The sequence below is a fragment of the Macaca fascicularis genome, chromosome X, assembly GCF_037993035.2.
Source record: "Macaca fascicularis isolate 582-1 chromosome X, T2T-MFA8v1.1".
Taxonomy (NCBI): domain Eukaryota; kingdom Metazoa; phylum Chordata; class Mammalia; order Primates; family Cercopithecidae; genus Macaca; species Macaca fascicularis.
Genome location: NC_088395.1, coordinates 3318540 through 3346344, shown reverse-complemented (window position 1 = coordinate 3346344; position 27805 = coordinate 3318540). Strand labels below are relative to the sequence as shown.

Below are 27805 nucleotides of genomic sequence, written 5' to 3'. Positions count from 1 at the left end.
GGGTCTCTTGCCAGGACTGCAGGGAATTACAGATGACCCATATCTAGAATCTGCTGGGAATGGCATAGTGACCGTTATAGGTACCTTCTGAGGGGGAAGAACAAGTTTCCCAATCAAAGGAATTGGGGAAAAGCTCACGAACTCTCAAACTAGGTCTTAAAGTCTAGTTAAAGCTTCCTGATATGGAGATAAACTGAAAGAAACTCAAGAAAACACTTTATTTTTTTTTAATTAACACATGAAAATGGTTTTATTTATCATGTACAACATGAAGTTTTGAAATATGCACCCATTGTGAAATGGGTCCATTGAGTTCATTAACATATGCATTACCTCACATAATTACCATTTATTTGTGGTGAGAACACTTAAGATCTATTCTGAAAAAAATTGTTTTTAAGAGATGGGGTCTCGGGGGGCGGAGCAAGATGGCCGAATAGGAACAGCTCCAGTCTCCAACTCCCAGCGCGAGCGACACAGAAGACCGGTGATTTCTGCATTTTCAACTGAGGTACTGGGTTCATCTCACTGGGGAGTGCCGGACGATCGGTACTGGTCAGCTGCTGCAGCCCGACCAGCGAGAGCTGAAGCAGGGCGAGGCATCGCCTCACCTGGGAAGCGCAAGGGGGAAGGGAATCCCTTTTCCTAGCCAGGGGAACTGAGACCCACAACACCTGGAAAATCGGGTAACTCCCACCCCAATACTGCGCTTTAAGCAAACAGGCACACCAGAAGATCATATCCCACACCTGACCGGGAGGGTCCCACGCCCACGGAGCCTCCCTCGTTGCTAGCGCAGCAGTCTGTGATCTACCGGCAAGGCAGCAGCGAGGCTGGGGGAGGGGCGCCTGCCATTGCTGAGGCTTAAGTAGGTAAACAAAGCTGCTGGGAAGCTCGAACTGGGTGGAGCTCACAGCGGCTCAAGGAAACCTGCCTGTCTCTGTAGACTCCACCTCTGGGGACAGGGCAATAACAAACACAGCCGAAACCTCCGCAGACGCAAAGGACTCTGTCTGACAGCTTTGAAGAGAGCAGTGGATCTCCCAACACGGAGGCTGAGATCTGAGAACGGACAGACTGCCTGCTCAAGTGGGTCCCTGACCCCTGAGTAGCCTAACTGGGAGACATCCCCCACTAGGGGCAGTCTGACACCCCACACCTCACAGGGTGGAGTACACCCCTGAGAGGAAGCTTCCAAAGCAAGAATCAGACAGGTACACTCGCTGTTCAGGAATATTCTATCTTCTGCAGCCTCTGCTGCTGATACCCAGGCAAACAGGGTCTGGAGTGGACCTCAAGCAATCTCCAACAGACCTACAGCTGAGGGTCCTGACCGTTAGAAGGAAAACTATCAAACAGGAAGGACACCTACACCAAAACCCCATCAGTACATCACCATCATCAAAGACCAGAGGCAGATAAAACCACAAAGATGGGGAAAAAGCAGGGCAGAAAAGCTGGAAATTCAAAAAATAAGAGCACATCTCCCCCGGCAAAGGAGCGCAGCTCATCGCCAGCAACGGATCAAAGCTGGACGGAGAATGACTTTGACGAGATGAGAGAAGAAGGCTTCAGTCCATCAAATTTCTCAGAGCTAAAGGAGGAATTACGTACCCAGCGCAAAGAAACTAAAAATCTTGAAAAAAAAGTGGAAGAATTGATGGCTAGAGTAATTAATGCAGAGAAGGTCCTAAACGAAATGAAAGAGATGAAAACCATGACACGAGAAATACGTGACAAATGCACAAGCTTCAGTAACCGACTCGATCAACTGGAAGAAAGAGTATCAGCGATTGAGGATCAAATGAATGAAATGAAGCGAGAAGAGAAACCAAAAGAAAAAAGAAGAAAAAGAAATGAACAAAGCCTGCAAGAAGTATGGGATTATGTAAAAAGACCAAATCTACGTCTGATTGGGGTGCCTGAAAGTGAGGGGGAAAATGGAACCAAGTTGGAAAACACTCTTCAGGATATCATCCAGGAGAACTTCCCCAACCTAGTAGGGCAGGCCAACATTCAAATCCAGGAAATACAGAGAACGCCACAAAGATACTCCTCGAGAAGAGCAACTCCAAGACACATAATTGCCAGATTCACCAAAGTTGAAATGAAGGAAAAAATCTTAAGGGCAGCCAGAGAGAAAGGTCGGGTTACCCACAAAGGGAAGCCCATCAGACTAACAGCAGATCTCTCGGCAGAAACTCTCCAAGCCAGAAGAGAGTGGGGGCCAATATTCAACATTCTTAAAGAAAAGAATTTTAAACCCAGAATTTCATATCTAGCCAAACTAAGTTTCATAAGTGAAGGAGAAATAAAATCCTTTACAGGTAAGCAAATGCTTAGAGATTTTGTCACCACTAGACCTGCCTTACAAGAGACCCTGAAGGAAGCACTAAACATGGAAAGGAACAACCGGTACCAGCCATTGCAAAAACATGCCAAAATGTAAAGACCATCGAGGCTAGGAAGAAACTGCATCAACTAATGAGCAAAATAACCAGTTAATATCATAATGGCAGGATCAAGTTCACACATAACAATCTTAACCTTAAATGTAAATGGATTAAATGCTCCAATTAAAAGACACAGACTGGCAAACTGGATAAAGAGTCAAGACCCATCAGTCTGCTGTATTCAGGAGACCCATCTCACACGCAGAGACATACATAGGCTCAAAATAAAGGGATGGAGGAAGATTTACCAAGCAAATGGAGAACAAAAAAAAGCAGGGGTTGCAATACTAGTCTCTGATAAAACAGACTTTAAACCATCAAAGATCAAAAGAGACAAAGAAGGCCATTACATAATGGTAAAGGGATCAATTCAACAGGAAGAGCTAACTATCCTAAATATATATGCACCCAATATAGGAGCAACCAGATTCATAAAGCAAGTCCTTAGAGACTTACAAAGAGACTTAGACTCCCATACAATAATAATGGGAGACTTCAACACTCCTCTGTCAACATTAGACAGATCAACGAGACAGAAAGTTAACAAGGATATCCAGGAATTGAACTCATCTCTGCAGCAAGCAGACCTAATAGACATCTATAGAACTCTCCACCCCAAATCAACAGAATATACATTCTTCTCAGCACCACATCGTACTTACTCCAAAATCGACCACGTAATTGGAAGTAAAGCACTCCTCAGCAAATGTACAAGAACAGAAATTATAACAAACTGTCTCTCAGACCACAGTGCAATCAAACTAGAACTCAGGACTAAGAAACTCAATCAAAACCGCTCAACTACATGGAAACTGAACAACCTGCTCCTGAATGACTACTGGGTACATAACGAAATGAAGGCAGAAATAAAGATGTTCTTTGAAACCAATGAGAACAAAGATACAACATACCAGAATCTCTGGGACACATTTAAAGCAGTGTGTAGAGGGAAATTTATAGCACTAAATGCCCACAAGAGAAAGCAGGAAAGATCTAAAATTGACACTCTAACATCGCAATTAAAAGAACTAGAGAAGCAAGAGCAAACACATTCGAAAGCTAGCAGAAGGCAAGAAATAACTAAGATCAGAGCAGAACTGAAGGAGATAGAGACACAAAAAACTCTCCAAAAAATCAATGAATCCAGGAGTTGGTTTTTTGAAAAGATCAACAAAATTGACAGACCACTAGCCAGACTAATAAAGAAGAAAAGAGAGAGGAATCAAATCGACGCAATTAAAAATGATAAAGGGGATATCACCACCGACCCCACAGAAATACAAACTACCATCAGAGAATACTATAAACACCTCTACGCAAATAAACTGGAAAATCTAGAAGAAATGGATAATTTCCTGGACACTTACACTCTTCTAAGACTAAACCAGGAAGAAGTTGAATCCCTGAATAGACCAATAGCAGGCTCTGAAATTGAGGCAATACTTAATAGCCTACCAACCAAAAGAAGTCCAGGACCAGATGGATTCACAGCTGAATTCTACCAGAGGTACAAGGAGGAGTTGGTACCATTCCTTCTGAAACTATTCCAATCAATAGAAAAAGAGGGAATCCTCCCTAACTCATTTTATGAGGCCAACATCATCCTGATACCAAAGCCTGGCAGAGACACAACAAAAAAAGAGAATTTTAGACCAATATCCCTGATGAACATTGATGCAAAAATCCTCAATAAAATACTGGCAAACCGGATTCAGCAACACATCAAAAAGCTTATCCACCATGATCAAGTGGGCTTCATCCCTGGGATGCAAGGCTGGTTCAACATTCGCAAATCAATAAACATAATCCAGCATATAAACAGAACCAAAGACAAGAACCACATGATTATCTCAATAGATGCAGAAAAGGCTTTTGACAAAATTCAACAGCCCTTCATGCTAAAAACACTCAATAAATTCGGTATTGATGGAACGTACCTCAAAATAATAAGAGCTATTTATGACAAACCCACAGCCAATATCATACTGAATGGGCAGAAACTGGAAAAATTCCCTTTGAAAACTGGCACAAGACAGGGATGCCCTCTCTCACCACTCCTATTCAACATAGTGTTGGAAGTTCTGGCTAGGGCAGTTAGGCAAGAGAAAGAAATCAAGGGTATTCAGTTAGGAAAAGAAGAAGTCAAATTGTCCCTGTTTGCAGATGACATGATTGTATATTTAGAAAACCCCATTGTCTCAGCCCAAAATCTCCTTAAGCTGATAGGCAACTTCAGCAAAGTCTCAGGATACAAAATTAATGTGCAAAAATCACAAGCATTCTTATACACCAGTAACAGACAAACAGAGAGCCAAATCAGGAATGAACTTCCATTCACAATTGCTTCAAAGAGAATCAAATACCTAGGAATCCAACTTACAAGGGATGTAAAGGACCTCTTCAAGGAGAACTACAAACCACTGCTCAGTGAAATAAAAGAGGACACAAACAAATGGAAGAACATACCATGCTCATGGATAGGAAGAATCAATATCGTGAAAATGGCCATACTGCCCAAGGTAATTTATAGATTCAATGCCATCCCCATCAAGCTACCAATGAGTTTCTTCACAGAATTGGAAAAAACTGCTTTAAAGTTCATATGGAACCAAAAAAGAGCCCGCATCTCCAAGACAATCCTAAGTCAAAAGAACAAAGCTGGAGGCATCACGCTACCTGACTTCAAACTATACTACAAGGCTACAGTAACCAAAACAGCATGGTACTGGTACCAAAACAGAGATATAGACCAATGGAACAGAACAGAGTCCTCAGAAATAATACCACACATCTACAGCCATCTGATCTTTGACAAACCTGAGAGAAACAAGAAATGGGGAAAGGATTCCCTATTTAATAAATGGTGCTGGGAAAATTGGCTAGCCATAAGTAGAAAGCTGAAACTGGATCCTTTCCTTACTCCTTATACAAAAATTAATTCAAGATGGATTAGAGACTTAAATGTTAGACCTAATACCATAAAAATCCTAGAGGAAAACCTAGGTAGTACCATTCAGGACATAGGCATGGGCAAAGACTTCATGTCTAAAACACCAAAAGCAACGGCAGCAAAAGCCAAAATTGACAAATGGGATCTCATTAAACTAAAGAGCTTCTGCACAGCAAAAGAAACTACCATCAGAGTGAACAGGCAACCTACAGAATGGGAGAAAATTTTTGCAATCTACTCATCTGACAAAGGGCTAATATCCAGAACCTACAAAGAACTCCAACAAATTTACAAGAAAAAAACAACCCCATCAAAAAGTGGGCAAAGGATATGAACAGACATTTCTCAAAAGAAGACATTCATACAGCCAACAGACACATGAAAAAATGCTCATCATCACTGGCCATCAGAGAAATGCAAATCAAAACCACAATGAGATACCATCTCACACCAGTTAGAATGGCGATCATTAAAAAGTCAGGAAACAACAGGTGCTGGAGAGGATGTGGAGAAATAGGAACACTTTTACACTGTTGGTGGGATTGTAAACTAGTTCAACCATTATGGAAAACAGTATGGCGATTCCTCAAGGATCTAGAACTAGATGTACCATATGACCCAGCCATCCCATTACTGGGTATATACCCAAAGGATTATAAATTATGCTGCTGTAAAGACACATGCACACGTATGTTTATTGCAGCACTATTCACAATAGCAAAGACTTGGAATCAACCCAAATGTCCATCAGTGACAGATTGGATTAAGAAAATGTGGCACATATACACCATGGAATACTATGCAGCCATCAAAAAGGATGAGTTTGTGTCCTTTGTAGGGACATGGATGCAGCTGGAAACCATCATTCTTAGCAAACTATCACAAGAACAGAAAACCAAACACTGCATGTTCTCACTCATAGGTGGGAACTGAACAATGAGATCACTTGGACTCAGGAAGGGGAACATCACACACCGGGGCCTATCATGGGGAGGGGGGAGGGATTGCATTGGGAGTTATACCTGATGTAAGTGACGAGTTGATGGGTGCAGCACACCAACATGGCATAAGTATACATATGTAACAAACCTGCACGTTATGCACATGTACCCTACAACTTAAAGTATAATAATAATAAATAAATTAAAAAAAAATAACATTTTGGATATACTTGGATAAATACATTGTTAAAATTAAAAAAAAAAAAAAAAAAAAGAGATGGGGTCTCGATGTGTTGGCCAGGCTAGTCTCGAACTCCTGAGCTCAAGTGATCTGCCCGCCTCAGCCTCACAAAGTGCTAGGATTATAGGCAAGAGCCACTGCACCCAGCAAAATCTTCTCTTCTAGAGATTCTTGAGAGTACATCATTAGTTATAGTCACCGAGCTGTGCAAGCGACCGACTGAACTTGTTCCTCCTGTCTCACTCTTTGTCTCTTTTGACCAATGACTTCCCATCTCAGCCCCTTCCCAGCCCCTGGTATCCACCATTCTACTCTCTGCTTCTATGAATTCAACTTTTTTAGATTTCCCATGTAAGTGAGATTAGGTGGTATTTATCTATCTCTACCTGGCTTATTTCTCTCTCTCTCTTTTTTTTTTTTTTGAGACAGAGCCTTGCTGTATTACCCAGGCTGGAGTACAGTGGCATAATCTCTGCTCACTGCAACCTCCACCTCCTGGGTTCAAGAGATTCTCCTGCATCAGCCTTCCAAGTAGTTGGGATTACAGGTGCCCGCCACGCCCAGTTAATTTTTGTATTTTTGGGTACAGACGGGGTTGCACCATGTTGGCCAGGCTGGTCGTGAATTCCTGACCTCAAGTGATCTATCTGCCTCAGCCTCCCGAAGTGTTGGAATTACAGGCGTGAGCCACCATGCCTGGACCTTATTTCTCTTAATATAATATCCTCCAGGTTGATGCATGTTTTTGAAAATGACCACATTTCCCTCCTTTTCCTGGCTGAATAGTACTCCATGGTGTATATATAACACGTTTTCTTTATCCACTCCCCTCTTGATGGGCACATAGGTTGATTCCATATCTTGGTGTTGTGAATTGTGGTGCAGTGAGCATGGGGGTGCACAGATCTCTTTGATATACTCATTTTTTTTTTTCCTTTGGGTATGTATCCAGTAGTGGGATTGCTTGAGCCTCTCGTAGTTCTATTTTTAGTTTGTCAGGGATGAAACTGTCTGATTAAAATGAAAGTGTGTTCCTGGGTAGCCCCTGGTCTGTGGGTGCCCTAGAGAGGGACACTTACTCTTTTTCCCACTCTGACCGCCTCTCCATCCTCGGCTGCACTGCCATCCTCAGCCTACGGGTATCACTGCGTTCCCAGTCAGTTGTCATTACTCCCTGTGGCCTTCCCGCCACTGACTTTCCCCACAATCCCTCCTCTTCCCTAGGAAGAAGGGTCTGTCATTCATAGCCTGGAGCCCCAGGGCCTTAACTTGGTTAAGAACTTCCAGATTCTTCTCATCCCTTGCTTCTCATCTGATGATTCCGTGGTCTTCCCCGTGAACCCTCATGCAGCCAGGATGGATGAGCCACCTGCTGCCGTACCTGTCACCATCACACCTTGCTGTTCTTCTCTCTTCGCTTGGCACCTCTTCATTCGGGGGTCTTCCCTTCTTCTTCTGGAACCACATCCATTCTGTTGAACTCCTTCATCCTCTGTGGACACTGCTGTGCCCTTCATGCTTGGAAAATCCCCAGCATGTTCCTTTTTTTAATATTAGCTGGACTTATACATGCACATGCATCTGCACACACACTTTATAGATATAAAATATAGAGAGATTTATATTCAAATTTATTTATATAATATAAAGTATGTGTATCTATATACACACATTGCATTTTTATACACTTTATATACAAACCAGCATTAAAAAAGTCAAAGGAATACAGATTTATCTATACATTATTTAAATAGATAATTATACATATATGTAGATAGATTATATTTTATGTAATATTGATATATATCTATATAAATATATAGTATATGTAGTTACTTAGAAATAAATATAAATATATATGTATTTAGAAATAAATAACGTAAAAATCTATATAATAAAGATATATACATATAAATATATAGATTTATAATATAGGTATGTAGATATAATATAAAGTGTGATGCTGGGCGCAGTGGCTCACGCCTGTAATCCCAACACTTTGGCAGGGAGGCAGGCTGATCACCTGAGGTCAGGAGTTTGAGACCAGCCTGGCCAACATGGTGAAACCCCGTCTTTACTAAAAATACAAAAATTAGCCGAGTGTGGTGGTGGGTGCCTGTAATCCCGGCTACTTGGGAGGCTGAGGCAGGAGAATTGCTTGAACCCGGGAGGCAGAGGTTGCAGTGAGCCAAGAGCACGCCATTGCACTCCAGCCTGGGCAATAAGAGCTCAACTCCGTCTCAAATTAAACAAATAATAATATAAAGTGTGTATACCTATATATAGATATATTGCATTTTTTTTTGAGATGGAGTCTTACTCTGTCTCCCAGGCTGGAGTGCAGTGATGCGATCTTGGCTCACTGCAACTTCCACCTCCCAGGATCAAGCGATTCTCCTGCCTCAACCTCCCGAGTAGCTGGAATTACATGCACTTGCCACCACACCTAGCTAATTTTTGTAATTTTTTTTTCATAGAGACGGGGTTTCACCATGTTGGCCAGGCTGATCTCAAAGTCCTGACCTCAAGTGATCTGCCCACCTTGGCCTCCCAAAGTGCTGGGATTGTAGGCATGAGCCACTGCGACTAGCCAGACACATTGAATTTTTATACACTTTATGTACAAGCTAGCATACAGAAAACTCAAAGGAATATATTTATCTATACATCATGTAAATAGATAAGTATATATATATATTTATCTATAAATTATATATATTTATAAATATCCATATATAGTATATATTTAGCAATATATAAATATAGCTATATATTTAGAAATATATAAATATATATATATGTAGATCTGTATAATATAAATCTGTAGGTATCAATATATAGCTGTATATAATGTAACAAATATATAATATAGGTGTGTACATATAGTGTATATCTCTCTACAGAGACATTGCATTTTTATATACTTTATTTACCAACTAGCATACAGAAAAGTCAAAGGAATGTAGATTTGTCTATACCTTATATAAATAGATAATTATATATACAGATTTATCTATAAATTATATATAATGTTTATATAAAATATATAGCATAGCTATTTGGAAATACATAAATGTATATAAATCTATATATATTTAGAAATATATGCAAATAATAAATGTATATGTAAATATGTATAATATAGCTATATAGATATGTATCAATATATGGCTGTATGTAAATATATAATATAGGTATATAGATATAACATAAAGTGTGTATATCTCTCTACAGACACATTGCATTTTTATACACTTTATATGCAACCCATACAAGAAGTCAAAGGAATGAAATGCATGTTTTAAGACTGAGAACTTTGGCCAGGCGTGGTGGCTCATGCTTGTAATCCCAGCACTTTGGGAGGCCGAGGCAGGCGGATCACCTGAGGTCGGGAGTTCGAGACCAGCCTGACCAACATGGAGAAACCCTGTCTCTACTAAAAATACACAGCTGGACGTGGTGACACATCCCAGTAATTCCAGCTACTTGGGAGGCTGAGGCAGGAGAATCGCTTGAACCTGGGAGGTGGAGGTTGCAGTGAGCTGAGATCACACCACTGCACTCCAGCCTGGGCAACAAGAGCAAAACTCTGGCTCAAAAAAACAAAAAACAAAACAAAAAGAGTGGGAGCTTTAAGTAACTGCAGTCACATGCCACTTAATGATGGAGCTGGCCTCTGAGAAATGTGTGCTTAGGTGATTTTGTCTTTGTGCACGCATAGGGTGGACTCACACAGACCTGGCTGGCCCAGCCTCTGACACACCAAGGGTATATGGCAGATTCTTTTGCTCCCAGGCTACAAATGTAGATGGTATGTGGCTATGCTGAGTAACACAAGGAATGGTCAGCATGTGTGCATCTAAGCATCCCTAAGCTTAGACAAGGGGCAGTAAAAATACAGCACAAAACCTGAAAACTGGCGCCTGTATAAGGCACTCAGCATGAGTGGAGCTCGCAGAACGGAATGTTGCGCTGGGTGAGTGAGTGAGGGAGGTGTGAGTGGGTGTGAAGGCCAGGACATTCATTCCTGTGCACCGATGAAGGCCTCATCAACTCTGTACACTTAGGCTGCACTCAGTTCATTTTAACAAGATTCATTCTTCACTAAGGAATTAACCTTAGCCGACTGGAACTTTTTTATTCTATTAACTTTTTAAATGTCGTTTTAACGTTTCGATTATTTTGCTAATAATACTTAGCCTAAAACACAAGCATATTATGCAGCTGTACACCAATATTCTCTTTCTTCTATAAACTATTTTCCCTTTTTTGCTTTTTAAATATTTTTGTTCAAAACTGAGGTCCACACACATTAGTGTAAGCCTGCACAGGGTCAGGATGCCCGGCCTCCCTGTCTTCCTCCTCCACACGCGACTGCAGTGCAAAGTCTTCAGAAGCAGTAACACACATGGTCACAACGCCTTTGAGAATCCCTCCCAAGGGACCTGCCTGAGGCTGCCTCACACTTAACTTTTTAACATAAGGCGAAGGAGCACACTAAATGGTAACAATCAAAAGAGTATAGGTTGCGCGCAGTGAGTGGCTCACTCCTGTAATCCCAACACTTTGGGAGGCCAAGGCAGGAGGACTGCTTGAGCCCAAGAGTTCCAGACCAGCCCGGGCAACAACAGTGAGACCCATCTCTACATAACATACAACAATTAGCCAGGCGTGGTGGTGCGCGCCTGTAGTCCCTGCTACTTGGGAGACTGAGGCATGAGAATTGCTTGAACCCAGTAGGTGGAGGTTGCAGTGAGCCGATATGGCGCCACTGCACTCCAGCCTGGATGACAGAGTGAGACTCTGGCCACTGCACCTCCCCGCCAAAAATGTAGAGTATAGTAAATAGATAAACCAAGGCCATAGTCATTAATATCATTACCAACTATTAGGTGCTGCAGATAACATACGTGTTAGACTGTTATACGGCTGGCAGTGCAACAGGAGGGATGTGCTGTCCTGTGGTTACAATGGCCGTGATGTCACTAGGGGATAGGAGTTTTTAAGATCGTTATAATCTTATGGGAGCACCACTGTATATGTCATCCATTATTGACTGAAGCATCATTTTGAGGCTCATGACTGTAGACACACACCCACCCACACACTTTTTTTATTTTTATTTTTTCAAGACAGGGTCTTGCTCTGTCATCCAGGCTGGAGTGCAGTGGTGTGATCACAGCTCACTGCAGCCTTGACCTCCTGGACTCAAGTGATCCTCCTACCTCAGCCTCCCGAGCAGCTGGGACTATATGCATGTATCACCATGGCTGGCTAGTTTTTTAAATTTTTTTTGTAGAGACCAGGTCTCACTTTGTTGCCCAGGTTAGTCTCAAACTCCTGGGATCAAGCAATACTCCTGTCTTGGCTTCCCAAAGTGCTGGAATATAAATGTGAGACACTGCTCCCACCCCCCCCAACACACTTTATAACACACACACACACACTAGTTTGGATACTAATGTAAATCTCAGTATATACATATACTTTATACTCTACATATAAAGTTTGTAAAGTACATATGTATATGTGTATATATAAACGTGTATGTATATAAGTATGTGTATATATGTATATGTTAATGTGTGTATGTATATAAGTATATGTATATATAAATATATGTGTGTATATATTAACGCGTGTATGTGTATATATAAATATATGTGTATATGTTAACATGTGTATGTATATAAGTATGTGTATATATGTGTATATTAATGTGTATGTGTATATATAAATATATGTGTATATATTAATGTGTATGTATATAAGTATGTGTATATATGTGTATATATTAATGTGTGTATGTGTATGTATAAATATATGTATATATAAACATGTGTATGTATATAAGTATGTGTATATATGTGTATATATTAACATGTGTGTGTATATGTGTATATATAAATGCATGTGTATATATTAACGTGTGTATGCATATAAGTATGTGTATATATCAATATATATGTGTGTGTATATATTACTGTGTATGCATGTGAGTATATACAGATACACACATCCTTTAGTATCCAAATTAGAATTTTATCTGATGGATAAAATTTATTTTATTTTATTCTCTTATTTTATTCACAGCACTCTTATTTACTCTTATTCACAACATTGCTGAAGGTAAAACTTGACAGCTATTATTTGTTGCCTGACTTAGCTGTAGATCAAAAATACCTGTTTTGCAATAAGAAGAGAAAAAGTTGTGAAAACAACTGGATGGGAAAACAATAGAAACAATTCACATTACTGTTTCCTTTTGAAGATATAGTCGTGGATGTAGTCCTCTTTAAGGATAAGAAATTTAAAACTACAGAAATGCTAACTGATAAACGTGTTAAATTCAGATGTACCGACTTCTATTTCATGGAACCCACATGTTTGTTTATTCTGCTGTCCCACATTTAATTGATAACAACATCACTACAAGTATAAAAAAAGGAAGCAGAGTGAGATTTAAGGATGAGCACTTGGGAGGGATTTCAGAGGTCGTGATGGCCACAGTGTGAGCCAGCCGATGCCTGGTGCTACCCTTGAGCATGAAGCAGGCCGACTTGAATGCACGTTGTTAATTGCCAGGCCATGCAATATCATTCCTAAAATCTCTTAAATTGGATATCCTTGGTTTGAGTTCCCAGTCTTCTTATTTACTTGCTGGTTCCTACTAAGCAAATTAACATCTTTCAGTGAACCCTAGTTTCTGTATCTGTAAAATACTGAATAAGTTTGCCAAGATGAAAACAGGAGACAAACTGGGAAATTACTGGGTGTCCAATTTCATGTCGAGAGATGGAATCGTATTTATCATTTTCGTCTTTGGTCCGCAATGCCAACGCATTGCACAGGAGCAGAATGACTGGATTTGTTTCTGTAACAAAAAAGGGCAAACAAAACACTAACAGCTTTGCTTGCAGGTTTTCCTAGCAGCTCACCCTCCAGGCACAGTTATCCAAAATGCAGCAAACTTGTTCCGTTTGTTTCAATACTAGAATAATGTAGAGATTCTTTGGGGTATTTTTCTTTCCTGCCGTGTCAGAATTCCACACACTGACGACATGTGTTGTTTCTTTTGAAGAACGGGGCAAATGATGTGAAACGCCATCGGTGGTTCCACTCTGTGGACTGGGAAGCTGTTCCGCAGAGAAAACTGAAGGTACAACACATATCAGTGGGTGACTCAGTACGCCCGAGCTCTCCCGTTAACAGGGACTGCCTCTGAATCCTGGGACTTCTTTATTGATGGCTGACGTGTAATTAATTTATATAATACAACTATTTGTCTAAAACCTTTCATAAGCCAAGTTTCCCACTCTATGAGTGTCTTAGTGCTAACCATCTACCTAGCTCCCGCAAAGGCAGGAGCCACCACACCCAGTCATATACCACGTGTTCTTTGTCCATTCATCCCTGGATGGACACTTATCCCAGATTTTGAAGCAGATTTTAGGAGACCTGGCCTGATTCCTGACTAGCTCTGTGACTGCTGAACCCCACTCCTTCCTCTTTAGTGGAAGGCGGTCAACAGGATTACAGAGATAAGCGAGTGTCTAGCACCATGGTCGTCGTTCAGTGATGGTGGTGTATTACATGGAGAATATTCTTTGGAACATTTCTGGCCAAACTGCCTATTTTTAAACATCTGGCTTTTTGGCTGGGTGCTGTGGCTCACGCCTATAATTCCAGCACTTTGAGAGGCCAACTCAGGCAGATCACTTGAACCCAGGAGTTTGAGACTACCCTGAGCAATATGGTGAAATCCCATCTATACAAAAAATATAAAAATTAGCCGAGCGTGGTAGCGTACACTTGTAGTACTAGCTACTTGGGAGGCTGAGGCACAAGAATTGCTTGATACCAGGAGGCAGAGGTTGCAGTGAGCCAAGATTACGCCACTGCACTCCAGCCTGGGTGACAGAGCCAGACTCTGTCTCAAAAAAAAAAAAAATCTGGCATTTTTTTCAATATATAATACTTGTCGGTTTTATAAATGAGGAGACTGTGCCTCTGAGAAGTTAAGCAGTGTGTGGAACGTTACACAGCTGCTAAGCAGTATAACTATCACATGTACATATTTATGGGGGTACATGTTATATTTTGACACATGCATAGAAGGTATAATGATCAACCGAGGGTAATCAGGGTATCCATCAGCTCAAACATTTATCATTTTTATGGGTTGGGAATATTGCAAACCTTCTAGCTATTCTGAAATATACGATATATTGTTAACTCTGGCCACCCAACTATGCTATCAAACACTGGAACTTATTCCTTTTATCTAACATTATGTTTATACAATATTTCTTCATCTCGCCTTCATCCCCCACCCACACACCCTTCCCACCCTCTGGTAACCATCATTCTACTCTCAACCTTCATGAGATCAATTTTTTTAGCTCCCACATATGAGTGGGAACATGCTGTGTTTCTCATTCTGCATCTAGCTTAGTTTATTATTTATTATTTATTTTTTGAGACAGCGTCTTGCTCTGTTGCCCAGGCTGGAGTGCAGTGGCATGATCTTGCTCACTGCAGCCTCCACCTCTTGGCTTCAAGTAATTCTTATGCCTCAGCCTCCTGAGTAGCTGGGATTACAGATGCCCAGCTAATTTTTATATTTTTACTAGAGACAGGGTTTCATCATGTTGGCCAGGCTGGTCTCAATCTCCTAACCTCAAGTGATCCACCAGCTTTGGTCTCCCAAAGTGTTGGGATTACAGGCGTGAGCCACCACACCTGGCCTGGTTTAGTTTACTTAACATGATGATCTCCCATTCCATTCGTGTTGCTGTAAATGACAGGATTTCATTCCCTTTTATGGCTGAATAGTTTTTCATTGTGTGTATGGACCACATTTTCTTTATCCATTCATCTGTTGGTGGACACTTAGGTTGATTCCATATCTTGGCTTTCGTGCACACTCTGCACTGCATATGTTACTGATTGGAGTGTTCAATGGTAGTGTTTTCACCTTTGCACTTCAGAGTCAAAAGAATGGAGAATGCTTAGAAATGCTTATTCCCAGTCCTCAGCTCAGATCAGAGTTTCTGGGACTGGAGCCTGGGATGATACGCTGCTTCTTCTTCTTTTTTTTTTTTTTTGAGATGGAGTCTTACTTTGTCACTCAGGCTCAGGCTGTAGTGCAGTGGAATGATCTCAACTCACTGCAACCTCCACCTCTTGGACTCAAGCAATTCTCCTGCCTCAGCCTCCCAAGTAGCTGGGATTACAGGTGTGCACCACCACATCCAGCTAATTTTTTTTTTTTTTGTATTTTTAGAAGAGATGGGGTTTCACTATGTTGGCCAGGCTGGTTTCGAACTCATGACCTCAAATGATCCACTCTCCTCGGCCTCCCAAAGTGCTGGGATTACAGGCGTGAGCCACTGGGCGTGGGCTGATTTTGTTCAAGGTTTTACCTTTTCAAATACTTTACTGTATTAAATTGCATTAGTAAAACAATTTGAATATGTTTTGTCTATCCACATTGGTCAAAAACCAAGTCAATATTAAAACAGATATATTGCCAAGTCTCCCTCTTACCCCCTCCAAGCCACGTGTAGGCAATCACCTTTTATTATATTTTTCTGTGTATCCTTCTAGAGTTTCTTTGTGCTAATAAAAACCCACATGGATACATGCATTCTTACTTTTGCCACTCATTTATACAAATCTAGAGTAGCGTAGTATGTACATGATTGTAGTCTTGCTTTTTGTATTTGACTGTATAATCTGGAGACCTGTCTACATACCTGGCTAGCTTCCTTATTTTTTTATTTTTATTTTTATTTTTGAGATGAAGTCTTGCTCCGTTGCCCAGGCTGGAGTTCAGTGGTGTGATCTTGGCTCACTGCAACCTCCACCTTCTGGGTTCAAGTGATTCTCCTGCCTCAGCCTCCTGAGTAGCTAGGATTACAGGCACCCGACACTATGCCTGGCTAATTTTTGTATTTTTGGTAGAGATAGGGTTTCTCCATGTTGGTCAGGCTGGTCTCAAACTCCTGACCTCAAGTGATCCACCCGCCTTGGTCTCCAAAGTGCTGGGATTACAGGTGTGAGCCACTGTGCCCAGCCAGCTTCCTCATTTAAAAAAAAAAAAACTGCCTTGTATTCCATCACATGACTGTACCATAGCTTACTTAATATGTCTATATTTTGAGACAGGATCTCACCCTGTCATTCAGGCTGGAATGCAGTGGTGCAGTCATGGCTCACTTGGAGTATCGACCTCCTGGGCTCAAGCGGTCCTCCCACCTCAGCCTACTGAGTAGCTGAGACTATAGGCACATAGCGCCACACCCGGCTATTTTTGTATTTTTTGTAGAGACTGGACTCCCTCCAGGCAGGTCTCAAACTTCTGAGACTTAAGCAACCCTCCTGCCTCAGCTTCTTAAAGTGTTGGGATTACAGGCGTGAGCCCCCACACCCAGCCTCATTCACAATATTTTAATTCAAAGATTGCCGTGTTCATAAATGAAGGGAAGACAGCTTTAGTGTTTTGCAAATCATTTTCATTTATGTGCAGCATCCTAGCGTCCCATTCCTTTCTAAGCATGCCTTTATGCTTCGGCCATGTCTCACAGCCCCCCATCGTGCCCAAGATAGCTGGCGACGGCGACACTTCCAACTTCGAAACTTACCCCGAGAATGACTGGGACACAGCTGCACCCGTGCCGCAGAAGGATTTAGAAATCTTCAAGAATTTCTGAGGACAGGAGCTCACATCTGGAAGGTATATCTTTATATTTAGTAATTACCAAAAAATGAGACTGACTCGACCCCACATCCAGGTGAGGCTGCGTTTACTGAATGGGGCTTAAGCTCATGCGCACAGAGGTCAGCAGTGAAGCAGAGCAAAGGGGAATGATTCCAAGGGTCAGTGACATAAACACAGCCATGCCTGTGACTCCAGGTCAGCATGTGGTCGGAGGCATCGGCGTCACAGTTCAGAATCCATCTTCTGCGTCAGAACCTGCACATCTAAATAAGACCCCTGGGTGGTTTGTGTGTGCCTGAACATTTGAGAAGCCCAGCTCTTCTGGTCCCTGTTCCAGAAACCCTGAGTGACAGGCGAGCTTCCTTACAATAATTAACAAGTATTTTCAAAAGTCTCTTAGGTCCCCTTTGGTTAAAAAATAATAAGAAGAAACGTACCCTCATAGGAAATTTGCTAAGCTTTGAAGATGACTGGAAAGGGATTTTGAGTCTATTACTTCTTTGAGCCTTTGCAGGTCTGTTATTATTTTTTAAATAATAATAATATTTTTTAGGATCCCTCATGAAATTCGCTAAGCTTTAATTTCAGATGACTGAAAAAGGGTTTTGACTGTTATTTCCTTGAGTCTTTGAAAGTCTGTTATTAGTTTTTAAATATGGATTAAAAAGAGCTTTCAGTTACTCCTCAATTCTAAATTGCTCGGTTATATGGCTTCAATTAGATCTTTCTTCCTGTAACATATGAGCAAGAAAAATACCAGTGAAGCAAAATATTGTCAGTGATGTGTCTACTCATTGACATAGCTTGTTTTTCCCACTTTGATTTCCATTCCCATAATTTTCCTGTAGTCTTCCCAGTTGGCTAACCAACACCATTTGAAACAGACACCAAATGTCACAGTTGCTGATTGGGGAGAGGAACCAACCTGCTGAAAGACGGGGTGAATGAGAGCCCTCCATCCTGGGCGGGTGTTTCCATGGATGTATCAAGAGGAAAACTGGATAAAAATTAAAATAATAGAGAACAAAATGATAGAGGAATAGGTGGCTATGACCTCGAGAAAATAACCTGTCTCCGCGGCATGGCTTCACCTCTCAGTATGTGATGAACGCTTTTACAGTGGTGACTGGTTTGTATTAACATGAGAGTGTGTAACTTTATCAACTTCATAAATGCTTGTGGAATCCAGTTGTGGGTTTTAAAAATCACAAGATGTTCCTGAATGTGTTTGTTTCTCTGGTCTACTCTGGGGCTTACGTTTTCGCTAACTTGCGCATAACATCTTACAAATTATGTCTCTCCAGGAAATCTTTAAAATGATGTAAAGACTTGGTTTGCTTTAGTATGAAGGACCCGTTGATAAGCCACAAAAATAGAACCTTTCTCTAACAGAGAGCCCTCAGTTGTAAAATTTACTTCAAGAACAAAAAAGCTTCCATTGGATGGATTTTTGTCTTATAATCAGTGAACAGTTTCATTACATCCTGTCCCCAGCTGCCCCTACTGTCCCTGAAAAGGATTCCACACATAGGAATGACCTTTCTCAGTCTGGTATGCCTTGTTGAGAAAGTATGTGTAAGTATTATTTTTGCTAAGTGGACTCATTTTTAATGTAGTTTGGCTAGTGGTGGTCAGGGCTCTGTTTAATGAATTTTTTTTTTTTCCTTTTTGAGACGGAGTCTTGCTCTGTTGCCCAGGCTGGAGTGCAGTGGCGTGATCTCAGCTCACTGCAACCTCTGCCTCCTGGATTCAAGTGATTCTCCTGCCTCAGCCTCCCGAGTAACTGGGATTACAGGTGCCTGCCACCACACCAGGCTAAATTTTTGTATTTTTAGTAGAGATGAGTTTAGCCATGTTGGCCAGGCTGGTCTTGAACTTCTGAGCTCACGCAGTCTGCCCGCCTCGGCCTCCCAAAGTGCTGGGATTACAGGCATGAGTGTGCCCGACCCAGATGCAATATTTTAATCCGTCTCAGTAATTTTATCAAGTAATTTGCATGCCAAACACATCCCTGGCATTTTCAGCAACGAGCAATTAGGTTCAGGAATTTTATGCAGGAAGATAGTTCTTCATGAAGCCAAATCTTCTCCTGTAAATAGGACACCAGTTCAGATGAATCACTGTACTTGAGGGCAGCTTAGAAACTATGCTTTAGCCGTTCATCTTTGTTTGAATCACCCCACATGCCTTTCTGAACGTGGAGGGGGAATTTAGGAGAACTGACTCACTATGTCTTTTATTTTACTTTGTAATAAAATATTTTCTGTCTTGCTGTGAGGTTCTCTGAGGAAGCATGTTGAATTGGGGATTCCATTTTTCTTGTGCAGGTCATCATCTATCAGTGGATACATTTATCTATTTATGGATAAGCGTATGATACAACATTCTTTAGGCTGGGTGGGGTGGCTCCTACCTGTAATCCCGGTACTTTGGGAGGCTGAGGTAGGAGGCTCACTTCAGGTCAGGAGTTTGAGATCAAGCCTGGGCAACATAGTGAGACTCCATGTCTACAAAAAATAAAAAAGTTAGCCAGGTGTGGTGGTACATACCTGTTGTCCCAGCTACTCTAGAGGCTGAGGTGGGAGGCTCGCTTGGGCCTGGAAAGTTGAGGCTGCAGTGAGCTGTGATTGTTTCCCTGTACTCCGGCCTGGATGGCAGAGTTAGACCGTATCTCAAAAATGAAAACAGGGCTGGGCAAGATGGCTCACACCTGTAATCCCAGCATTGTGGGAGGCTGAGGCGCATGGATCATCTGAGGTCAGGAGTTCGAGACCAACCTGGCAAACATGGTGAAACCCCGTCTCTATCAAAAATGCAAAAATCAGTCAGACATGGTGGCAGGCGCCTGTGATCCCAGCTACTCGCGAGGCTGAGGCTGGGGAATCTCTTGAATCTGGGAGGCAGAGGTTGCAGTGAGCTGAGATTGCGCCACTGTACACCAGCCTGGGCAACAGAAGCAAAACGCCGTCTCAAACAAACCAACCAAAAAAAACCCTTACCTTTGAAACATTCTTCATTTCCTTTTGATTGGCCTCTCCTTTTAGAATTCAGGCTTATGGATCCTTGCAAAAGAATTACAAAGTTTTCTTTGTTGTCACTTAGGAAAAGGAAACCTTTGTGTTATCATTGAGATGATCATGAGTACGAAATTCATCCAGTTACTGAGAAACTCACAAAATCTTTCATCCTATTTCATGCTAGAAACAGGAAGATTGGAATCGGCCTGGAACAAAGAACTGCACCTAAGCAGACCAGAAGTAAAATGTCTTCTTCACGGCATAAGGACATTTCCACTTTTCTGTGTACCTGTGTGTATAGAAATAGATCAGAGCACAGTTGAAATTAATGGAACTGGCATTATTTAAGCAACTGGAATTCCACACTGTAGGAAGGTTTTGAAAATTGTTTGGTTGTAGATTTTATCTTATCCTTTAGTGTTGTTGTGTGCCTACTGTGATGTCTTGGTTTTTCTCATAGACTTAAGTTTGTAAGTTTGAACTGGACTTGTTCGATTATAACCACAAATTGTGTGTGTGTGTGTGTGTATGCCTGTGTGTATATATAGAAGTCATTATGGTAGATGCACAGAAACTGTGCAGTGATGTAAATGTTCATACTTCACAGAGCCTATAATTTTTATTTTTCAATTTGTTTTTTCAAAAATCTCTTCTCGGGGACAACATCTGAAGGGTATGTTGCATGCATTAAAAAAGATCATCTCACATGTATTTTATAGTTTGGGGGAAGAAAATATCATGGGGAGGTCTACCTTCAGTATCTTTAGTGCTTCCTACCTGGTAACTTGAGTTTTTAAAAGAAGAAACAAAGAGAAAGAAGATATGGGAGCGAATTTATTCCAAGAATCTACAATGACATTGAAGTTGTTGGAGGAATGTACTGTACTTAAAACAACCTTCTGTGACACATTCAAAAATTTCATCTGAGCTGGATGCAGTGGCTTGTTCCTATAGTCCCAGCACTTTGGGAGGCTGAGGTGGGTGGATTGCTTGAGCCCAGGAGTTGGAGACCAGTCTGGGAAACATGGTGAGACCTCATCTCTACAAAATACAAAAAAATTAGCTGGGCATGGTGGCACGTGAATGTAGTCTCAGCTACTCAGGAGGCTGAGATGAGAGGATCACTTGAATCCAGGGAGGTCCAGGCTGCAGTGATCTGAGATCACACCACTGCACTCCAGCCTCGGTGACAGAGTGAGACCCTGTCCAGGAAAAAAAAAAAAGAAAAAAAAAAAAGTTAATGGCTTTGTGCTTTCGCAGGTGGAATGAAGAGAACGTCCACCTTAAGGCTTTCAAAGACAGTGAAGCTGGGTACAGTGACACACTCCTGTAAACCTGGGACTTTGGGAAGCTGAGGCAGGAAGATCGCTTGAGCCTAGGAGTTTGAGACCGGCCTGGGCAGCATAGCGAGTCCTCATCTCTATAAAAAGAAAAAAAAATGTTACAACACAGTGAAATTGCAGAAACAGAACACAGCTGCCCTTTTTCATCAATGACCTTTTCTTCACGTGGAGGTCAACTCAGTAGGTGAGAATAATTAGTAGGTTCAGTAGAATAAACTCTTTGCAATTAATCAGTCAGTGGAAAATGATGTTCAGATGGTGAAATGTGGAAATGTTTTAGACAACTGTATTTTCAGCCTGTGCGTCTCACTCACCATCTTGTTGGGATTAACAGTTGAGGGCCATCATTGTCTAAACATGTAGCATGCAGTTTCCCATCAGTTTCACCGTGAATGTGAAAAGGTGAAACTGGTGCTGACGTCGGCAGCAGGTATCCTAAAATTGGAATGACACAGAGGAGATTAGCATGGCTCCCTTTGCAAGGAAGATCCGTATATTCATGCAGCATTCCAAATTTTTTTTTTTAAAAAAGGTTATACTGTGCACTGAGATGTGGAGCTAGAAGGAAAAGCATTAGGTCTCATGTTTGCTGACTATAAAAATAAATCATAGTAATATTATTGAACATTCTACTTTAAAAATTATTAATAAAACCATAAATGAAACACTTGAGCACATTTTAAAAAGTACATAGACCCATGAGTCCATATGCCTATTTTTAGGTTGTCTGTTTTATTATCCAGGATTTCATACTCAGATGAAAATTAGCATCAGGAAAGCCTGAAATGCCTTAATTGTGACCTGATATGCAGGAAAATGAAATATGCAAGCACATGGATGACCTCGTTCTTTACGGACATTGTTATCAGCCTCTAGCCATACAGAACAAATGAGAAATTAGAAGCAATTCCAAGAACGTGTGATGGTGTGAAACCCACTTTTGACCGTCGCGCACATTTCAGCGTTTGAAGTGACACGGGCTACCTGGTAACTGCCCATGGCGGGGTCATAGTTTAAATGGCCCAATGTCATGTAGAGGTTACTTTAATCAAAATGAGCTATAAACACGGAACAATCACTATATATAATTTTAAAAGAGTTTACCTGGCCAGGCATGGTGGCTCACGCCTGTAATCCCAGCACTTTGGGAGGCTGAGGTGGGCGGATCACCTGAGGTGAGGAGTTCGAGACCAGCCTGGCCAACATGGCGAAACCCCCATCTCTACTAAAATACAGAAATTAGGTGTGGGGGTGGGCGCCTGTAATCCCGGCTACTCGGGAGGCTGAAGCGGGAGAATGGCTTGAACCCGGGAGGCGAGGCTGCGGTGAGCCGAGATTGTGCCACTGCCCTCTAACCTGGGCGACAGAGCGAGACTCCATCTCAAAAAATAAAAATAAAAAAAATAAAAATAGTTGACCTGGGTGGTCATTCCAAAATTTTCTCATAGATGATCATGTGAAACAATCACCGTGCAAAATGTGGAGGAAAATTCATTATAATAATCACAAAATTTGTATCAGAAAAACATTACAAATTTACTTTGCTTCATGTAATTTTATGAGTTGGCAGTATTTTCTTAAATTGGAATACTATAAGAGAATATGTTTAGGAAATGGATATGTTACAACAAGAAGTATATTGGGGCAAGTCTTGTTTTTCTGAAGGGAAATGCCACCAGCCTGCTTTCATAGGCATTGATAAAGCCAGGAAGGAAATAAAGTCACAACCGAATAGTATACACTGTATCTACTGAATTCTTCTAATTCCTTTGCAACAGAAGTCTAAATCCTGCTTAGCCTAAACGTATCTATAGCCAGTGATGGGCACATTATATTTGCTGTCAGCATGATAGAATAAGAAGCAGAAACCCCCCAGCAGTGGGGTAAGATTGCGCGCTTCGTCCCCTCAAAATGCTGTTCAGCCCCACTCCCTCTCCGTGCCCATCAAACAACTGCACAATCACTTGTTAGTGAATTTCTCATTCAGCGTTTTGTTTCTTTCTGTCCACACTTAAAGACCAAATCATTTGTTTGCTTCGAAGAAAAAGCAAAAACAAGAACAAAAACACCAAATCATTTGAAATCACTACTCATTAAAAAAAATCACCAGTGGAACCAAACAGTTGAGTGGTTCGTGATGTGTTCGCCATTTCTGTGTTTGACCTACGTGGCCTCTAGTTCTTTGGACCATTGTAACTGTGAAACTATGGCTTAATACTGTTAAAGACCCCAAGGCTCAACTCTGTAGCCAGGGTGCACCTCAGGCTGCACAAATACCACACCAGAATGTCATAGGCATTCATGGCTCCACCTACTGAGTGAACAGAGTGCAAGATAGCACTGGCTTGGGTTTTATTTTTGTAGCCAGTTAACTTTGCATCAGGTCTACACAGTCCTTGCAGCCTTTGATTTCTCCTGTTGTAGAGATTTGAAATGGGGTGTCCGGGTTCCTCTCATCTTTCCTTCAATCTACCTAGCATGCATTTTACACACATTGGAGGAGTCGTATGCACTGTTTTTTTCTCTGTTGCTGACGGAGGCAAGAAGGCCTTCTAATTAGTCTAACTTAAAGGAATGGGATTCACTTAACAAAAGCAAGAAGAAAAGCACATGAACCAGGTGTCTTAATGCATTTCGATAGTTTCTTGGGGCGGGGTGTGTGTCTTGGTGAAGGTGGGGGGCTGTATTTTCACCAAGCCTTTTCATAATCAAGTTTGCTTTGCAAACCTTATGGCCTTGCACCCCGCAGAAGAGTCCTTCCTAATAACAGGGGAATGCCCTGTCAGGTTCTCTGTAAATTATTGTGTGTCGGGAGGTTCTGTTGAGGCTTAGTTTGATCTTCCATGGTGGACACGTCTGTTCTGTATGTAAAAGGCATTACAATTGTGTTCTAGCGGATGGGATTTGAAGCCTTTCCACGGTCCTTATCCTGTGAGATGGCTGTTGAGCTCTGCTCAGCTGTTGTAGCTGAATTCTTGTTTTGCGCTGAACATTGGGCAGCCTCACCGTGTTGCCACCGTGCTTCTGGGGCCCTGTGACTGCCGCCGGATGCCGCGCACACAGGCAGAGTGCCTTTGCAGGTTTGTGCACCCCTTGGCGAGCCAGAACTGGGAACCCCGCGGGGTGACCCCACCTTCTCATGGCGGGTCGGGGAGGGGAGTGCCTATTTTTAATCCTGTCTGTTTGTTGCACAATGGAAATCACTGTGATTTGTACATATGCCCTAGGAAAATTTTACTGCTGTCTAATTTATGTAATAATACTGTTGATTCCAGGTTTGTTTAATAAAACTTTTTATCTTTTCAGAAGTCTGAGTCTCGTCTGCTTCTGTCTCCAAACAAGCTGTGGCTTTTCTCCTTTAGTCTAATCCAGGGATGGGCAATTATCTGTAGGGGCCACATGGCAGATATTTTCCGCATTGCAGGACACACGGTCTCTGTTGCACAGAGTGCAAAAAAGCTGCTATAATTAGGCACGGAGGTGCACGCCTGTAATTCCAGTGCTTTGGGAGGCCAAGGCAGGAGGATCGCTTGAGCCCAGGAGCTTGAGACCAGCCTGGGCAACGTAGCAAGACCCCGTCTCTACAAAAATTAGAAAATTTGTCAGGAGTGGTAGCATGAGCCTGAGATTGCTCAGGAGGCTGAGGTGGGAGGGTCACTTGAGCCCAGGGCTTTGAGCCTGCTTTGAGCTGTAATTGTACCAATGCCCTCCAGCCTGGGTGACAGACAGAACAAGAACCTGACTCTTAAAAAAACAAAAAAAATCCCCATAGACAATATGTAAACAAGCGGGCATGGCTGTGCTCCAGTAGTTTTATTGACAAAAATAATCAGAGGGCTGGATTTAGCCCGAAGGCCAGCATTTGCTCATTCCTGTTGTAGCGTGCGATGTTGACTTTGCAGACTGGCCTCACAGGTTGTTAAAAATATGCTGCCCTCATCATCATGAATGAATAAAATATTTTGTTGCTTACTCTTATTACTCACATATTTGACACCCAGGTTTCTGAGTGACATTCGTAGCTTGCTAAAAACATCCTGCCTTTGTACACTGTAAAATCAATTGATTTGTAATTTTTGACACACACATAGCACTTGCTATCAGCAGAGGCTGAACTATTACACCTAGTTAAGGGTCAAACACAAGCCTGTTTACTTATGACCAAGCTGTCCCTGTTCCCATCTTGGAATTCCCTGGGGAAGCGAGTCTTCCCATGGGCTGGTATGGCTGTTCAGGGTCTGGTTCCGCATCTTCTGGGAGGGAGCACTCGGGAGTTTCTGTAGCACAGGCTCTTGGTGAGTGCCAGTCTAATTTGGAAAGGATATGTGTGTGTGTGTTTGTTGGAAGGCCGGGGGAGGAGTCTTGAAGCCTCCTCGGCACAACAAACATGCTTTGTACTTCGGGGTAAGATTGCTAGAGATTGTCCAGGGTTGTGTCAATTATGTGTCATAGATATGTATTAATATTCAGCCACACACTCTTGGAGCTCTCTGACTTTCCTAGAAGTCAGGCTCATCTTGTATACTTGTTGAAAGGATCAGATAACCTTCTTCCGAGGGTGTGAAGGAAAATCATAGTTAGGTGGACCCCTGTCATCTTAACAAGAGGCTCTCTCGGGTATCGCTTGCAGAGACAGACAGGAATTGCGGGAGTGTTTTGTTTTGTTTTGCGACAGAGTCTCCCTCGGTTGCCCAGGCTGGAGTACCCTGGTGCAATCGCAGCTCACTGCAGCCTCGAACTCCTTCTCTCAAGCGATCCTCCCACCTCAGCCTCCTGAGTAGCTGGGACTACAGGTGTGCACCACCACACCCAATTAATTTATTTTGTGTTTTTATTTTGTAGAGATGAGGTCTCCATATGTTGCCCAGGCTGATCTCAAACTCCTGGCCTCAAGCGATCCTCCCACCTTGGCCCCGCAAAGCTCTGGGACAGTGGGTGTGAGGAACTACAGTTTGGGGAGCACCCATTTTATGTGGGCAGTGAGATGCACTGTTACATGTGTGTGCAACAAAGTTATCCTTCAATTCTTAAAATACTGCAACGCATGGGACACCTGCCCACTCTAACCACTGCTAAAAGACAAAGCTGTTGACACAAGAACTCAGCAGAAAACAAACTCACAGAGCTAAGGTTTCCATTCCATCTGCTGCTGCTCACACCAAGGTGCTAAACAACACTTCAATAATAAATATGTGTTACATAAGCATAACATAGAATACATATATGAATATAATATGTACATATACAAATGTATGTTTACATATTATAAAATTAATATAATATATTAAATGCATTAATATAATTTATGTTAATATATATTTTAATGTATGCAATATATGTATAATATATACAATTTATGAATATGTTACATTAACATACAAAATATACATATGTTAAAGTACTGTATATTAAAGTGCTGTATATCAATCTATGCATGTAATATATACAACACTTTATATATTATACATAATATGTATACTATATGATATATAGTATATGTGTATATATGTATACTATATGTATATAATGTATATATAATGTAATTTGTAATATATATATTTATATGTGTTTAGTATATATCAAATTTATATATTATATATTTATTATATATAATAATACATACTTAGACATTTATTAAACAAAGAACAGCATTCTGTATTTTCCGATAAAAATATTGGATGCGAGTTAAAACCGTCAAATGCTGAAGACCTGCCGTGAGTGTATTGATGAGGGAACTGGAAATTCGATGTTTTGTTATAAGGCAGAAAACCATGATGTACTAAAACTAGTCCATCAACCCTTCTGTGGATCAAATTTTTTAAAAAGATTTTTAATTTACATTTTTATTGACAAATAATACTTGTACATATTTTTGGGGTACATACCAATGTTTGAGTAAACATAATGTACAGTGATCCGATCATGGTAATTAGCAAATCCGTCAGGCATCTCAATCAGGCATCATTTCTTTGTGTTGGGAACATTTAATATCCTCCTAGATTTGGAACTGTATATTATTGTTAACTGTAGTTATTCTACAGGGCTATAGAACACCAGAAGGTACTCCTCCTGTCTAGCTGTAATTTTGTATCCTTTAAGAAATCTCGGCCGGGCAGGCTGGCTCACGCCTGTAATCC

General features: G+C 41.4%; 1 protein-coding gene and 1 non-coding gene across 2 annotated transcripts in view; both read left to right on the top strand.

Moving 5' to 3' along the window:
• PRKX (protein kinase cAMP-dependent X-linked catalytic subunit) overlaps positions 1-21242 on the top strand; it is a 117810-nt gene extending 96568 nt beyond the window's left edge. Inside the window, 3 exon segments of the mRNA XM_045383907.3 lie at positions 13667-13744; positions 17175-17323; positions 20510-21242. Of these exon segments, the coding sequence (XP_045239842.1) occupies positions 13667-13744; positions 17175-17300 (204 nt within the window). The 3' untranslated portion in view covers positions 17301-17323; positions 20510-21242.
• An 838-nt stretch (positions 21243-22080) lies between these two features.
• Positions 22081-22187, top strand: LOC123571449 (U6 spliceosomal RNA). The gene has a single exon (XR_006695612.2). It is a non-coding gene; the product is annotated as a U6 spliceosomal RNA (small nuclear RNA).
• Positions 22188-27805: the final 5618 nt, after the last annotated feature.